General features: G+C 40.2%; 1 protein-coding gene across 2 annotated transcripts in view; it reads right to left on the bottom strand.

Annotated features, from left to right (window-relative positions):
• Positions 1-15,987, bottom strand: part of si:dkey-112m2.1 (transmembrane protein 132C) — a 144,705-nt gene extending 128,718 nt beyond the window's left edge. For both annotated transcript variants that reach the window (XM_058056307.1, XM_058056315.1), the window contains exons 1-2: positions 15,805-15,987; positions 15,435-15,671 (exon numbers count right to left, since the gene is read on the bottom strand). In XM_058056307.1, coding sequence (XP_057912290.1) covers positions 15,435-15,480 — 46 coding nt within the window. In that variant the 5' untranslated portion in view covers positions 15,481-15,671; positions 15,805-15,987. The remainder of the gene's footprint in view (positions 1-15,434; positions 15,672-15,804) is intronic.
• Between the last annotated feature and the right edge of the window lie 1,551 nt (positions 15,988-17,538).

Here is a 17,538-nt window from a genome sequence, read left to right as displayed (position 1 = left end):
GCACACCCCAGTTAGCGTGGGTTTTTTTTCCCATTTTGGGTGATTTTGTGGCCGTGATGAACACGAAAAGCAGAGACATGAGGTGAGAAACACTATTGAATTGAATAACTAACTCATGGCAAAACAAGAAGGTGGTTGTCCATGTTAATTGTGTCGTCGTCTCACAACTTCAATGAAGGTAAACGTAACTGAAAAATGCAGTTTAAATCATTTTGGGCAACCAACCTGATATTTTTCGTTTTTTTGAATGGTTTAATTCGATTTTCTCAATTTCTTAACCTCGAGTCAAACAACATGATGAATTAATGACACTAAACAAGGTTCTACTATATTTACTTTATGGATGATGATAATAGTCCTGAACTATCCCATTGTGAGGTGATACATTAGAGGGAACGTGTGTCAACCCAGCTATTTTCCCCAGACACAATGTTGTGGAAATCAAACTCAAATCTTTGAGGGCTCCGTTGCTGCTCGTATATCATGCGGACATATGTTTTTTAGATGTTCAAGATACAGCAACCTGAAAAAAAAAAAAAACAATGAAGACATTGCGGGTATTTTGTTGGTAAGCCTTCTGTGCAAAATGAAGGAAATCAGAATTGATCACGTTCCAAAATTTTAATTGAAACATCAATGCGGGGAAGAAAATGTTGTTGTTTTTTTTCAAAAGTATTCCATGTCAGACAAGTTGGACAAATAATTCTGACAGCCAGATTTGTTTGCTTAATTGAAGACGCTCTGGTTGAGAAAGCATCTGGGAGGAAAGGCTGATGTTAGCAAACATCTGTTCCCGTACAACTTCAGTCTGCTAGTAGTTAACCCGATATGACAGACTCGTCTGTCTCGGCTGGCCCGTAGCTAGTTTTAATGACACTTTCATTTAAGCCGTCAGCTAAAACTCATAGATTCCCGTCAGAGTCTTCACTTGAACCACCCACAAGTGCCTCATTGCAGAAATGCCAACTTCTGACAATCCAAATCAGGGAGGTTTCTTTTTTGTTTTTTTTTAGTGTTTCCCCAGCGGGGCCTGTATCACATGACAAAAGACATTTTGTTAACAGTTAAGAAGATTGATGAACGCAGCAACAGCATCTACAGTACAACCATCAGTTGCTCAACTAAATAGCACCATTCTAGCTTATCTGGCAATTAAACGTCCCCCGTTACGCTAAAATGACTTTTTAATGATGCAATAACAGGAATATGCGTTCCTAGAGCCCGTTTATGAGCACCAAACGTGAGAAAAATATATGATCTCCCTCAACTTGTTGGCTCTAGTTTTGAGAGGAGCTGGTCTGTTTCGAAGTTCAATGTCCCGAAAAGCCTTCTTCCTTTCTTACGAGCCAATCCTGCGATTCTGTTCACATGGAAACAAATCACGGGGCCCTCCAAACACAGCTTACTGGCATTTTGGGCCCTTTGTATTGAGTTGTGGACTGCTATAGAGAAAGCTTTCTAGATCTTACAGAATCTGCACCTATTCCAGCTGTATTTCCTTGGATTTCCACAACAGTCTGTTTTAATGTATTCCACCCACGACCCGCCTGTAATTGGTCCATTTGTGCCCAGGCACGCCCATATAAGGAAGTCACTGGCTGAATGGAGCCAGGCTCATTGTGACATCACATAGAGCCAGTGACGGAAAAAATCTTAGAAGCCAAGCGTTCAAAGCCATCCCAAAGTTCTTTTAGTGTTCATTTCCAAATGCGCAAACCTCGTTTTCTGAAACGTTGGCATCTTTTAACACGATTAATACAACAGGACTAATTCCGTAGACATAGTAAAATCTCACAGTCTTTTTTTTCCCCACCTTTTGATGAAGTGGGACGACAGATCAATAGTCTCTGAAAAGTTGTTATGGCTGTGGAGCCCCAAAGAAGCAGGAACAGACTTTATGACAGCACAGCCCACTGGGACTGTTTCAATGGAATCAATCATGTTGCCCTGATGGACCAAACAACACTAAAGCAATAGCTTCTTGCTCATAAAGACAACCTCTTATCAATTCTATATGTGCCTCTTCTTCAGTCCAGACTGCATTCACTCACACAAGAAAAAAGTGGAAAAAAACATGTCTGACAACTTTGTAAGATGCCTGAAAGGTGATTTAAGTGACAGGATTGTGAAAGATGTGCTGTACCTCCAACGTCTTGTGGGACAAGAGCTGGTGATGCGAGATAAATGTGATGTCTCCCTCCGTCAGCTCTCCGTACAAGAAGTGACTGTGTTATAGTCTTCCTTTTCTCCGATTGCATAGGTTCGCTTTCTATTTGATTTGTCGGGTTTGTGGGTAGCATGCACATAGCCTTCCGTTAGTTATGCTAATAGTCACCAGACCTCCAACTGAGTGCGATCCCTTCTCAGTGGGAGGCGTGTGATGTTGTTTGCCTGCAAAGACGCTTGCGTGTGCGCCTTGGTGTCACTGTCAATGTTTACAGTTGGTAGTTACTACGAAAGGTTGTCATGGTGGCGCACGTGTGCAGAATTGTGCGACAAAGACGGTGCCTCTGCTTTGATATTAAAGACACCAACAACAACAACGTTCTGCACAAGCCAAAGCGATCCTGAGAAACATTTTATCTTAACACCGCCATACATCTGATATTGTTTTTTTTTTTTTTAATTAGGAAAGCAAAACCTTGGAGGAAAAAGAATGACGGAACCGGGGAATTTCAACAAGACCAACCCGATCGCCGGTCTGAAACGACTGCACAAAAAACACGAGAATTTTCACAGGAGCACAAAGATGACATTGATGACATCTCTGATTTATACGTAAGTACGAAAGAGGCCTGAGTCGAATTTGCCACTGGCATGGAAAAATAATAATCAAATTAGACCTGGAGCTTTTATTCACACGGGTCTCAGGTCCCATCTCTCCTGGTCACTGGTGTATGTGAGTGACAAGGAGAAAACCTCCGGCTCACTTCCCTGTCTGTAAAACCTCTACACTCCAAATTGAAGACATAAATAGAATATTTTTTATTGTGGGTGCATAGAAAACATGTTTACAACCTTCTATTATTATATTACTAACATTATTGGAGCCCTCTTGACATGGAATAACACCCCTATAGTCGGCTTTACGCTCCTACTAGGCTACGAGGTCACGGCAGGGACTTAAGAGACAGTCACCGATCACAGCATATATCAAGCTACCAAGCTAACTATTTAGCCTCTAATGTATAAATAATGAAAAATACACAGAAAATAAGACAACATAAGACATCATTGTGGCACATGTAACATTACTGCCAACTAGTGACCAGTGCGGAATACTACATCTCACATCTTTGTATCTTCTGAATACCTTATATTTGTATTTTGTTAATTTAGCCATTGTTATGCTTGAATATGCTTCATTTCAACCAATAATACATAACTTTTAAGGGGTAATCTAATTAATTTACTATAATTTGCTGTCAGTGAAACAGACACCCAAATAAAATAAAATTGAAATGTTCATTGGGTTAAACAGAGATGAATAAATGAATACAAAAATACACAGATGAATTCCTAATTTTATATCAATGAAGCTGCTAGCAGTGCGACTGTAATCAGCTAACATGCATAGCTAATTAAAGCACTTCATTTGCCGCCCACGAACTGATGCGGTTTAGCTTTACGACTCCCTGAAAAACGTTGCTTCTGCACCACAAATATTGAAATATATAAATCCAGCAACATCTGCACTGGATACGTGGAGACAATTTCACCCCCAATAATTGCAAACAGCTTTGGGTAGGAGCTATATATTTATTAATTATTACTTATTATTAGTCTTATTATTATTACTATTATACATTGCTATTGTTTTCTATTTTTAGTGCTTCCACAAATATTGAGGTTGGGGTGCATCATTAATGCCAACACTCCCAAGAAGAAGTGTTTATCTGGGTCAAGCACACACACACGGCGTAACTTTTCATTTGAAAAGTGCACCATTTTTAAAACAATTTATTCTTGAAATCCCAAACTCAAGAAAGATTATTACTTGTATGGAAATGTGCAGTATTCTCCATTACCAGACATGCAATAATACTAGCTACCATGGGGAAAAAAATCTCCATATGAACCTTATACTGTACATTTAGATTACACTATGATTTATATTATTCATGCATTTTCTTTCTGCCATACATACATTTTTCTTAGTATGTCTGCCTTTAACTCTTAATACATGTACTGTATTTACGGTGTTTATCCCAAGGGACAGTCCAAACTGTCAGAATATGACGTTCTATATTTGTAACATGATATATTGGATTTTTGTCATAATGAAACAACCATGTAGGCATATTTTCAGTGTGTTCCTCAATTAAAAATAGTCGTGTCCAAATTGTAGTTCAACGGTTGTCAGGTTCCGCTGTTGCGCTAATCGATATTTATATCAACAAACCTGTAATGAGAAGCGTGTCCATCACGGAGGGGGAAAAAAACCAACACCAATTCTGATCGCATCCAAGTATGTACATTTCTAGTTATGCCATTATGTTTAATTAGTTACTCAACTGTTATTATCAGCCTTTAGTATTAGCATTGGAGCTATTTTGTTGTAGCATTTCAATAAGGGGGTGGGCATAATAATTGACGACTTGATGAATCAACTCTCCAGGGCTGATTGCTGATTGCGTCTTGAAGCAATTGAGGCCGAGTCTAGCCTACTTCACTCCACTCCTGCAGGCAAGATTACTCGGCTCACGGTGTGAATGCTGAGAAGCATTGTCCATCTTCAGGTGGCGGATTTGGTGCCTCACGACCCAATGGCTGCTGGTTCAATCCTCTGTCATTGGGTAATTCTTCAACATATATTTATATATACTTCAGCTTTTTCACTTCAAATGATGCTATTTTTGGTCCGCTAACTACTCCCACATTTCTCACATTCCTTCAAATGTTTCCAAAAATGCCCAGATTTTCCAAAATTCAACATTTGTTGTGACATTTTTCCCATTTGGAATGAATGAACAATTCCGGAAGTTGATTTTAAATGTGCTATTACAGGTAATATTCTGTTTATTCCGTGTATGGCGGTATGGCACAGGTCCACTCTCATAAAAAACGTAGAAACAGGAGTTCAGAACATTCAGATATATATTTTCCTATTTCATTAAGAGTATTATAATCAGTGATGGGAATATTCATTCATTCATTTTCTACCGCTTTTTCCTCACAAGGGTCGCGGGGGTGCTGGAGCCTATCCCAGCTGTCTTCAGGCGAGAGGCGGGGTACACCCTGGACTGGTGGCCAGCCAATCACAGGCCACATATAGACAAACAACCATTCACACTCACATTCATACAGTGGGGCAAAAAAGTATTTAGTCAGCCACCAATTGTGCAAGTTCTCCCACTTAAAAAGATGAGAGAGGCCTGTAATTTTCATCATAGGTACGCTTCAACTATGAGAGACAAAATGAGAAAAAAAAATCCAGATAATCATATTGTTTGATTTTTAAAGAATTTATTTGCAAATCATGGTGGAAAATAAGTATTTGGTCAAAAACAAAAGTTCATCTCAATACTTTGTGATATACCCTTTGTTGGCAATGACAGAGATCAAACGTTTTCTGTAACTCTTCACAAGATTTTCACACACTGTTGTAGGTATTTTGGCCCATTCCTCCATGCAGATCGCCTCTAGAGCAGTGATGTTTAGGGGCTGTCGCTGGGCAACACGGATTTTCAACTCCCTCCAAAGATTTTCTATGGGGTTGAGATCTGGAGACTGGCTAGGCCACTCCAGGACCTTGAAATGCTTCTTATGAAGCCACTCCTTCGTTGCCCGGGCGGTGTGTTTGGGATCGTTGTCATGCTGAAAGACCCAGCCACGTTTCATCTTCAGTGCCCTTGCTGATGGAAGAAGGTTTTCATTCAGAATCTCACGATACATGGCCCCATTCATTCTCCCATTTACACGGATCAGTTGTCCTGGTCCCTTTGCAGAAAAACAGCCCCAGAGCATGATGTTTCCACCCCCATGCTTCACAGTAGGTGTGGTGTTGTTTGGATGCAACTCAGCATTCTTTCTCCTCCAAACACGACGAGTTGAGTTGATACCAAAAAGTTCTATTTTGGTTTCATCTGACCATATTACATTCTCCCAATCCTCTTCTGGATCATCCAAATGCTCTCTAGCAAACTTCAGACGGGCTTGGACATGTACTGGCTTCAGCAGGGGGACACGTCTGGCACTGCAGGATTTGAGTCCCTGGCGGCGGAGTGTGTTACTTATGGTAGCCTTCGTTAATATGGTCCCAGCTCTCTGCAGGTCTTTCACTAGGTCCCCCCGTGTGGTTCTGGGATTTTTGCTCACCGTTCTTGTTATCATTTTGACCCCACGGGGTGAGATCTTGCGTGGAGCCCCAGATCGAGGGAGATTATCGGTGGTCTTGTAGGTCTTCCATTTTCTCACAATTGCTCCCACAGTTGATTTCTTCACACCAAGCTGCTTAACTATTGCAGATTCAGTCTTCCCAGCCTGGTGCAGGTCTACAATTTTGTTTCTGATGTCCTTTGACAGCTCTTTGGTCTTGGCCATAGTGGAGTTTGGAGTGTGACTGTCTGAGGTTGTGGACAGGTGTCTTTTATACTGATAACCAGTTCAAACAGGTGCCATCAATACAGGTAACGAGTGGAGGACAGAGGAGCTTCTTAAAGAAGAACTTACAGGTCTGTGAGAGCCACAAATCTTGCTTGTTTGTAGGTGACCAAATACTTATTTTCCACCATGATTTGCAAATAAATTCTTTAAAAATCAAACAATGTGATTATCTGGATTTTTTTTTCTCATTTTGTCTCTCATAGTTGAAGCGTACCTATGATGAAAATTACAGGCCTCTCTCATCTTTTTAAGTGGGAGAACTTGCACAATTGGTGGCTGACTAAATACTTTTTTGCCCCACTGTACCTATGGACAATTTGGAGTGGCCAATTAACCTAGCATGTTTTTGTAAAAAGTAACTTACTCCTCTACAAAAGTAACTAGTTACCAGTAAAAATAACTATTGCATTACTTGCCTCTGCTGCAGTAACCCAGTTACTTTTTGGGAGAAGTAACTAGTAATTACTTATTTAAAATAACGTTCCCAATCCTGATTATAATTGATGGTTAATTTCTTCCCATAATTGAACAAGGAACATAATAAAACGTTAAATGCGGCTGTGCTAATGAATCCCAACACATCCAGACATGGTACTTCCTGTAAGTACTGTCTCTATGATCTTATTATTATCGTATGGGCCCTACAGTATGACATATGGCTCCCTGGTGCAGTGTTTGCTTGTGCTGCTCCCTGGAGCCTGGCGCACAATACACTCCTGTACGTAGGGGAAGCCAGCCTTCATCCATCACTGCACGCTACAGTACTGCAACTGGAGTTTGGAAATTGCTACAGAAAAGTTACTTTCCAGCGCTAAAATGACATGATGTATTAATGAACAGAAAATGAGGCATCAAGTATTGTAATGGGGATTTAGTTTGGGGAATATATGTACATATTTTTGGGGAATAGCTAATAGCTGTACGGACATAAAAATGGTAATGAATGTTTAACACCACATGTTTCATAGAGCTGCAATAATTAATTGATGGTAAATCGATGACCTAATTAATCAACAACTAGTTTGGTAATCGCCGCTCAAATGTGAATATTTTTGAATTCCCTTACTCATCCATGAAAGCAGACTTATTATCTTTAGGTTTTATTTGGTTTTATTTGTCATGCTCTAATTTTTGTGTGCTACACTTCCTGTTGTGGGGGAAGTTGCAGCAGCTTGACCCCAGTGTAATTGTACACGGCTGATGGCAATTACAATCAGTGGGGTTTAAAAGCTCAGCATCATCAAAGGAGGAAGGACTGACTCGTGTGTCCTCACATGAACTAAGTTTTTGTACCTGTTGCCGCTGCCATTTTGTTTTGTCATCACAAAGCCTTTTTCCTGTTTCCTTGTGTTTCTTCTGCCCATACCTATAATAAAACTACTTTTACATGCAACCTGCCGCCGGTGTCTCTGCATCCTGGCGGTCTACAGCTTCTCAGATCGTGACATTACTGAAGCTATTTGACATTATACATATATATATATATATAACAAAATATTCAACCAGCAACCTGGTATTTGTGTACTTGCTGTATTTGTTCTGCCAGTTAAAATCTTTTATTTATGAATAATGAGGCTGTAATTAAAGTCTTTGTTAATCTGATTAATCGAAAAAATAATTGACTGATTATTCAGTTATTAATCAGCCATTTTTGACAATTTTGATAGATTTTTCAGGGCACACAGAATATTGTGTCCTAGGGCTATATAAACATGGTACCTACCAAAACAAATATTAGACTCTCATCTTTCATCTTTCAATGGGTTTTTCTACCATTTTCCGTTCTTTAGCAATCAGCTGTAAAACATAGGTATGTTTCAGCAAAATTTCAGTTTTCTTTTAGGGGGACAAACAGATTCATTTCAAGCATAACAATAACTATGTATATATGTATGTGTGTGTATATATATATATATATATATATATATATATATGTATATATATGTGTGTATGTGTATGTATGTATGTAGCCAAAACATCTAAACCAGGGGTGGGCAAACTACGGCCCGGGGGCCACATCCGGCCCACCAAGTGTTTGAATATGGCCCTTCTTTCCAAAGTATTTAATTTAAAATTAACATACAACCTGGCATCATGGCTCAAGTAGCTTTTTTTTTTTTTATCAATTTGGTTATTTGATGTAGTTTACTGTTTACAAAGTGTTTCTGAAAAAAAGGGACACAAGCACATGTAGCATAGATTAGCATATAGCATAGAACATATAGATTGTATGACTTTTACAGATACAATAAATCCAGGTGGACTGTTGTGTAAAATATATAGTCTGGACCCCCCGTCAATTTTGTTAAATCAAGGCGGCCCGCAAGTCAAAAAGTTTGCCCACTCCTGATCTAAACAACTATGCACCAACATAAACAACACAAACAAATGTAGTTTAGCATGAAAATAATTAATTTACAAATCTAACACCTTGACCTCTGGTGCATAACCTGACGCTATTTTTAAACTTCATTGCAAACCTTAACACGCCAACAGCAGTGCTTAATTCCAACATGTATCCACACCAACGCATAACACTTCCTCTTCATCCAACCCCACAGTTGAATAATTATGGTACATTTCACAAAAGAAATTAAAAGTATAACATAGATATGAATAGTTATCATATTTAGTAACCACCAAAATATATATATATATAATTAGTAACCACCAAATTCTCATCGTTGCTTTGATGCCACGGTAGACCTTTTGTATGCAGATAAAAAGTGTATTTATTGTGGCTATATCTCTGAAATTAAAAAGAAATTAAACAAATTTATGTATTAACTAATCTAAATATGAATCAATAGAAAAATATGATTAATTGTAACCCTGGCAATGGAAATAGAAAAAATCACAAGAGACTCCATTAAGAATGCTGCTCCTTTATGCTAATGAGCATTTCAGCTCATCACTATGCCCTTTGAACATACAAGTGACAAGGGAGCAACCGAGGGAATCTGATTTTTTTTTCTTTTGCACCAAATAAGAACATTTTCCAAAATGAGCTGATGCTGCAGGCAAGTACAATCGCTGCCCAATAGCAATGACTTGTCAAGTAGCCAATCCCCCTGCTTCCTTTTAAAGGCGAGGGGATGTTCAAGCAATATCCCCCAAGACTTTGCTCTCCAGAGTTTACATTTCACAGCTGTAATGTTGGCATAAGATCATCGCTTTTAAATCTTCAGCTTTCCTCCTCTTTCGTCAGTCTCCCACTGTGCTAACTGAGATAAAGCAGCCTGGAATAAGCATAATCCACAAAAATCCTCTCTAGCCTTTATATATACATAAAAAAAATTGTTAAAAAAGGAGCGACTGCTTTTTTTGGAGGTTATAACTGCAACTGCAAATGCTCATTGAATAATAACAAATATTCAAAAGCCTGCAAAGCAAAGAAGCACGGGCGTTGAACCGAGAGCGTGAAGCCAAGCAAAGCACATTAGCGAGAAACAAAAGCTGAACAGACAAAATTCTTAATGTAGATGTAATGTAAGAAAGCACAGTGAAGCTTACTAAGCTCCATTATAACAAGGTTGATTAGACTGCGGGCTCGTTGGAAACTTGTTAATTGGGGCTCATTAAAGCCTTTTAATTCAAGAACTACCCATCAAGCATAAATGGCCTCCTGTTATTGCACGAGACACAATTGTTCAGGTGTTGCAAGGAAGATCCTCTGTGGTCTTCAAGTTCTCTTTGGTCTCGAATACCGAATTAGACGACATTTTTTTTTTCAATGCAAAGAGTTGGCAGTGGCTCTACCTTGAAGTCATGTGAATTTAAGAGAGACGAAGAGTGTTTCTATATTAACAGTGGTGGGCAACAACATTTTTGACCATTATTAGAGCTCTCTCAGCATAAAATAACACCCCTATAGTCACATTTATACTATTATTCTACATAATAATGGAAAATGAGCCATCTTAGACATAAATTGACAGCGTACTTCCTGGTTGCGCTGGTATCATCAATATAATGTTACTGAAACCTACAGACCAGTGTAGAATAATACTCAGAAACTCACAATACACTTCAATCTCCCCTTTACACTTGTAGTGAACATTCTCACAGGAGCTGCTGTCGGCCACTCTCTACACCAGGGATCTCAAACTCAATTTACTTGGGGGCCACTGGAGCAAGGGTCTGGGCGAGACTGGGCCGCATCAGGTTTTCCAAAAAAAAAAAAAAACGCATTTATTAAAAACAGAAAAATGAATAAACTTTGCTTTGGTTTCGATTTTCTACAAGAAAAGCTCTGATAAAACATTCCACTGTTCTCAAATATCTTACTTTTTATTTTTCTACACAAAATAAGATGAAAAATAAATAAACAAATCAAGAATAAAGAAAATCAATCAATCAGTAATAAATAAATAAATAAATATAATAATAATAAAACGGCAAATAATAAAAACTTAAGAAAGCACATATAGTTGGTGGGTAGACAAAATATTTTTTTTTCAGATTAAAATGAACAAAGCATTATTAGAGCCCTGTAGACATGACAAAACACGACTATAGTCACATTTATACTCTTTTTATTTACAACATATTGCGCAACTGCAGGGTCTTGAGACACATGCTAACTCGCAAACTAGAGAGCTAGCGACCTACACGGTAGCCTTCAAGTTATTTCCTTTAAAACTTACCACTTCCACACGGATAGGGAGGATAACTATTAACAGTTATTTAACCTTTAACATGAACATGAATCAAACGTAATAATTTTTTCTGGGTACATGATACCATACAGCATCCATATCAAACTTGCGCGGGCCGCACTAACATTAAACTTTCATATCAAGGCGGGGGCCTCAAACTAGTGTCCTGCATTTGGCCCGCGGGCCGCGTGTTTTAGACCCTTGCTCTACACGGCTAACCTGCTGCTAGCACTCAGCTCAATTGTAGCTAGCTGACATCACGGCCCCGCTTCTTAAAAGGCGCATGTTATTTTACAAATCTATGGTTTCTTATATAGACAATACAGTATGCCATCCCTCCACTCATTATACTGTATATTATCACATACTACAGTATTAATTGGCCCTGTACCCTAGAAAGCGCCCATGAATGATACGGGAAAAGGCCCAAATGATACTGTGTCAAAGCCCAGGGCAGTGATACTGATAAAATATAGAGTTTAACCATGTCCAGTATCAGCCCCCGTAGTGTCCAATCAGAGCGCGCTGCTCTGGTATCGTGCCCGTGAAACAACCAATCAGAGAACAGCGCACAAGCATTTTTTTGCTGCCGTCTGTGCTCTGTCAACATGTCAGCGGTTGACACTCCCGGCGAAAGACAAATAGGGAAAATAGCAAACAGAATATTAGAAATGGAACGTTTTATCACCATTAATGAGGAGGACACTCTTGAAATGATCGAAAAAACAAAAAATGCAAACACAAGTCGGAAAACCAAGGGCGACCTCAAGCTTTTTTCTGAATGGCTCATCAACTGCAAGAACGAACGAAGACTGGTAGAAAGTATTCCCCCGCCTGAGTTCGACAAATACGTGTCTATGTTTATTGTAACGTCGTTGCCGACGCTATGGAAAGGACACGACTGTGATCGCTAACAAGCTTTTATTACACAACAATACTGGCTACTGTCGGCCGTAACCACGCCGTTGCAACCACCGCCAGCAACGCAACAGTGCTTCCTCAACACGACACGCCCCCACCCCTGGTGCATTCACAGTCACCCGGAACAGTCAGACACTCAAGAGCACAACATGTCAACATGAACACGTCAGGGTGGCTACATTATTTTATCAATCAGAAAAGAAAATGGGGATGAATACGAGCCTGATTCTCTCAAATCAAAATTCAACTCTCTGGCACGTTACATGATGGAAAAACAAAAGTATGTGACACCTTCGTTCTCGGGCTGATACTGACACTTGGGAGCATGATACCTGGTCTGATACCAGACAAACCATGTGATAACCTCTAAAATAGAACCTTTTTAATTTTTAAAATTATTAACCTCTAAATAGAATCGGTATCAATTCTGTAACAGTTTGGGTCGTGTTTAAGCACTGGCACCAGATAATGTGAACCGCACCCAACCCTAAAGCTGTCACCATCATATACCTTCTAAATCGTACTGCTATGAACGTGGGCGTTGGTAAGGTAGGTCCTGGTTCATGAAAAACAACAACTAACTGTTGGGTTCCGCTCTTAATGCACAGTCACCATTAAATAAAGTCACAAGCAATCACCCACTTAATGCAATATGCAGATAGTGGATTAGAAACTCTTTGATTGAGCCCACAGTTTGCGGGTTTGTACGTATCAGCATTCTTTTTGAGCTTCATCGATTGTTGACACAACACCAACAGACCCATCATTAAATGACAGCCCGCTTCTTTCCATTCTAGTTTGGAGCAATGCCCTTTAAACCGATGCATTTTAAGGATTAATGATGCTGCATTCAGCGAAAGCGAGAGACCATTTAAAGTTACTTTTAAAAAGCACACCGAGCTATGGTGAGCGAATAATCCTTCCATTATTTCAACCGATTTTGTGAAATTGCAAAAAAAAAAAAAAAAAACGAGGCAAAATAGAGTGCACTGCATGGCTGAAACCAGAAGGGGCGCTGTTGTTTCAAATCTAGAGAATAACTACACAAAGTCTGCTCATTCTGCTCATTATGTCTCTGGAAACAGGAGTTCAGAACATACAGTTCATTTATAAAGAAAACAAAATGCAGCACGGTGAGCCATCCCCTCATTAATAAAATATCCCTCAACTTTTGCTGAACATAAATCCCAACTTGGCACACATCTCCCCGGAGACCTTTTCTACTGACCAACCTGCCAAACTGTCACACATCTGCCTCTACGGCATCCTATATGGAATAATTCCTCATGCACTGATGGTCAGTGTGACAGCATGCTTGAAATAATCCCTACCAAGATGTGCCTGTCAGTGTGTACACCTCATGGAGAAAGCCACAATATGTCACTTGGTTGCAGAGTTACAATATGGCTGACTGACTGGCTGGATGTATTATTACCTGCAGGGGCCCAAAGGAGTTCTGGATCAATATTCCGTCTACTACTGTGTTTTACTGCTCTGCAAAATTTGTGTTTATCATAGTTTCTGCCGACGCATTAAATACGTACATTAGAAAGTACAAGTCTGGCCAATATTATGAAAACATAACATGGCTTTAAAGTGTGAAAATGAATGTTTCAGTATCTTTTTAATCACTCCGACAGGAAAGCAGCCATGTTGAAAAGGTTAACGTTTGCTTTTTTTATTTTTTATTAGCCACACACCTCACCTCGCCGTGCATTATTAGCTGTTCAGTTTCGGTGTCACTGCAATTAATTACAGGCATTAATTACACACCAAAAATTAATGGAATTAATTAGATAAATTAGTGAATGCATTTTTTTTGACAGCTCTAATATTTTAGTTTTTAAAAATGCCATTTGGAGCAAGTTCCATACACGTCCTTCTCCACACACACACCCACACACACACGTTTTATGGTTTTACATCCATGCTGGGACCATGTAGTAACAGGTACATTTATGATAACATGTAATACCGAGTATTTTCACATTCATTCATTCATTCATTTTCAACCGCTTATCCTCACCAGGGTCGCGGGGGTGCTGGAGCCTATCCCAGCCTAACCACCAGTATTTTCACATACTTTGGTCATTTTAAGCATTACCGGAGCGTCCTTCCTGGGTACGTTGATTTCACAAATGCTACACTAGCGTTAAGTTTTCCAACTACACGGAGAAGGAGCCGCACAAGTGGTTGGCATGTTGGCGAAACGTTCAGGAAATCGGGAAGATCTGGGTTCGAATCCGTATGGAGTTTGCATTTTCTGGGTGGATTTTCTCCGGGTACTCCGGTTTCCTGTCACATTCCAAAAAAACGTTGGACTCTCAATTGTCCATAGTTTGTCTATATGTGCCCTGCGATTGTCCAGGGTGGACCCCAAAGTCAGCATACCCCCGCAACCCTGATGAGGATAAGCGGTATAGCAAATTGGATGGTGAAGCTAGTCGCTAGCCGGCTAAACGAGGTGTCACTATGCCAGTAATCTAGTTCTTAGGCATAAAAATGTTAATATGCTGGCCTCATTATGTAAATGGGACATTTTTGGGGGGTGTTGGAGTTTTTTTTTTTTGTTTTTTTTTGCAGAAGGCTTTGTAGGCGGAATAGGTTTGTCCCATTTGTCCCAGCTGTCTCTTTTTATATCTTTAGAACGCACAGAAAAGAGAAAGATGTGTGTTTATGTCTTATATTAGTGTTGTGGATGATGGGCAGTTTTTCTTTACCACCACAAATACGCCAACAAAGGGCACCCAAGTGATATCGCCCACTACTGGCCTGGCATGTACATAAATATCGGTCTGGTCATGTGAAGCTTTGACTGCAAAGTGACTCAAAAAATGTCACACATACATAAAACCCCAGAAAGTGTGCAGGAACGACACAAACATTTATATTTCCACGTCTCGTGTTGCAGCCTGCATCACATTTTTTACACACACACACACACACACAGACACAGACACACTCCAGGCTACTGTCACAACCCATTCATGTTAATATTACAAGTCATTTTGTATTCTGCCACAACAGCTTACAGCTAATTATGAGGCTCATAAATTATATATGTCCTCTTGGCTGAAAGGGAATCATTTGCATTTCATGATTGTTAAATAAATAATAAAAAATCACTCCATAAAAGTTGAATCACGTGAATCGCTCCTCATAAGATGTCCATATATCCTTAACAGCGCATCTCCATCATGCTTAGCGAGCCAAATGATGCGCACACAAGTGTCCATGCTGCGCCCTTACCTGTGCACAAAAGTGCTGCGAGTCTCACGCACCGAAGCGGCTCCATGTCTCGCCGTGTTCTCGTCTTTTTTAACTCGGGCAGAGCCGCAGGATCCCTGCCAAAAGCACCGAGCGTCACTACTTGGCACGCAAGTGCTCCTCTCCTGGAGCTGGTCTCCGTTTAGAAGTGAGCGGCTCTACTCGGCGTGCCATGTCATTACAAGAAAAAAAGAAGTGACACCCGGCGTTCCCCGCCACCTAAAACCAAAATAAAACACACATGCTGAGAATGAGCATCGTCATTAAGCATATAGATTGTATAGAAATTAATCGGAATCCGGGTGACTAAATGTTGTCTGGCTGTGCGTAAAAGCGCATCGTCGTTTCCTACCTTTTACTAGTGTACTCAGTTCCCTCCTGTCCTCAAAAAAGTATTCAGTGTCACCCAAAACGTGTCATCCCTGCTCGTCCAAAGGCACCTGTATGCGGGGTGGGGAAGCGTCAGAACTTTCCACTCCGAGAACAAAGAAATCGTGTACAGATCCCAATGTTTGGATCCTCCCTGCCTGCACCTTGTGGCTCCGGACTGGAGAGTGCTGCTGCTGCTGCTGCACAAAACTGAAGGGTTGAACACAGCCAGGATTGGCAAAGCTCAGCGTCACGTCATTGGGCCGTTTAATTCCCGGCGAATGTGAAATTGGATTTTTTTTCTTTTTGTCCTTTTCACACTTGATTATTTTACTCCTGAAATACATTTAAAGGAAACTCAGACGTCTAAGGTGATTTATTTTCTTTTTTTTTTTTTACAATCTGAAATTACAAATGCAAATTACAAATTATTATTAACAGTTTTACGGACATCATAACAATTTTCATATAATCATTTAAAAAGAAACCACAGGCTTATTTATTTAATTTACATCATCACAAAATGTATAGCATTACTTCCGCAGATTATAATAAAACACTAACTTGAATAGAAGACAATGACTAAAAAATAAAAGATCATGATAAACAATTAATGCTCCCATAAATGGATGATTGGTCATCATTCTGCCTGGAAGCTGCAACTTGTTGGGCCCAATGTTGGGTCATGAGAAGCAACACTGCCTCCTGGAGGGCATCCATGGCAGCAAGCAGCTGTCCTCTATTTGCTCCAGTGACTCATGCTATTGATGGCACTGCAAGCCACCAGCATATGAGTCCGCTTTGGAAGAAACATTAGGACAAACAAGGTGCCACATGGCGCCAAGCATATTGCTTTTGCTTCCAATGAGTCATTTATGGCAACGTGTTGGTCTGCTGTACCTGTGATGTTGCTATGTTTTTATACAGTGACTCACAATAGGTGTTCTCTAAAGCAGAATGTCTCTGTGTTAAGTTTGTGGAGGAAAACTGTGGCATATACTGTCGGTATCATATCCTGCCTAAGTTGGATATGCTGGCAAATAGAGCTCATCGTAAGAGCTTTTTGTTGGGCTAATTACTTTCAGACACTCACAAGTAGGCAAAACATAGTTTTTCACACTGCGGTACTTGTCCTAGTCAGCGCTTGTTCTTGCATTAACACAACTAGAAGGTCAAAATGCAATAACACGCACAAGTCCACCAAGTTGTAGCAATATAGTTCATTACTGTAACTTTATTATTCATTCATTCATTCATTTTCTACCGCTTTTCCTCACGAGGGTCGTGGGGGGTGCTGGAGCCTATCCCTGCTGTCTTCGGGCGAGAGGCGGGGTACACCCTGGACTGGTGGCCAGCCAATCACAGGGCACATATAGACAAACAACTATTCACACTCACATTCATACCTATGGACAATTTGGAGTGGCCAATTAACCTAGCATGTTTTTGGAATGTGGGAGGAAACCGGAGTACCCGGAGAAAACCCACGCATGCACGGGGAGAACATACAAACTCCACACAGAGATGGCCGAGGGTGGAATTGAACCCTGGTCTCCTTGCTGTGAGGCTAACCACTCGATTGCTGTGCCGCCTGTAACTGTATTAGTGTGGTGCAAAATGGATTCATTCATTATTTATTACCGCTTGTCCTCATGAAGGTCGTGGGGGTGCTGGAGCCTATCCCAGCTGTCTTCGGGGACTGGTGGCCAGCCAATCA

The sequence above is a fragment of the Doryrhamphus excisus genome, chromosome 2 (assembly GCF_030265055.1).
Source record: "Doryrhamphus excisus isolate RoL2022-K1 chromosome 2, RoL_Dexc_1.0, whole genome shotgun sequence".
In the NCBI taxonomy this organism is placed as follows: Eukaryota; Metazoa; Chordata; class Actinopteri; order Syngnathiformes; family Syngnathidae; genus Doryrhamphus; species Doryrhamphus excisus.
This window is presented reverse-complemented; position numbering and strand designations above follow the sequence as displayed.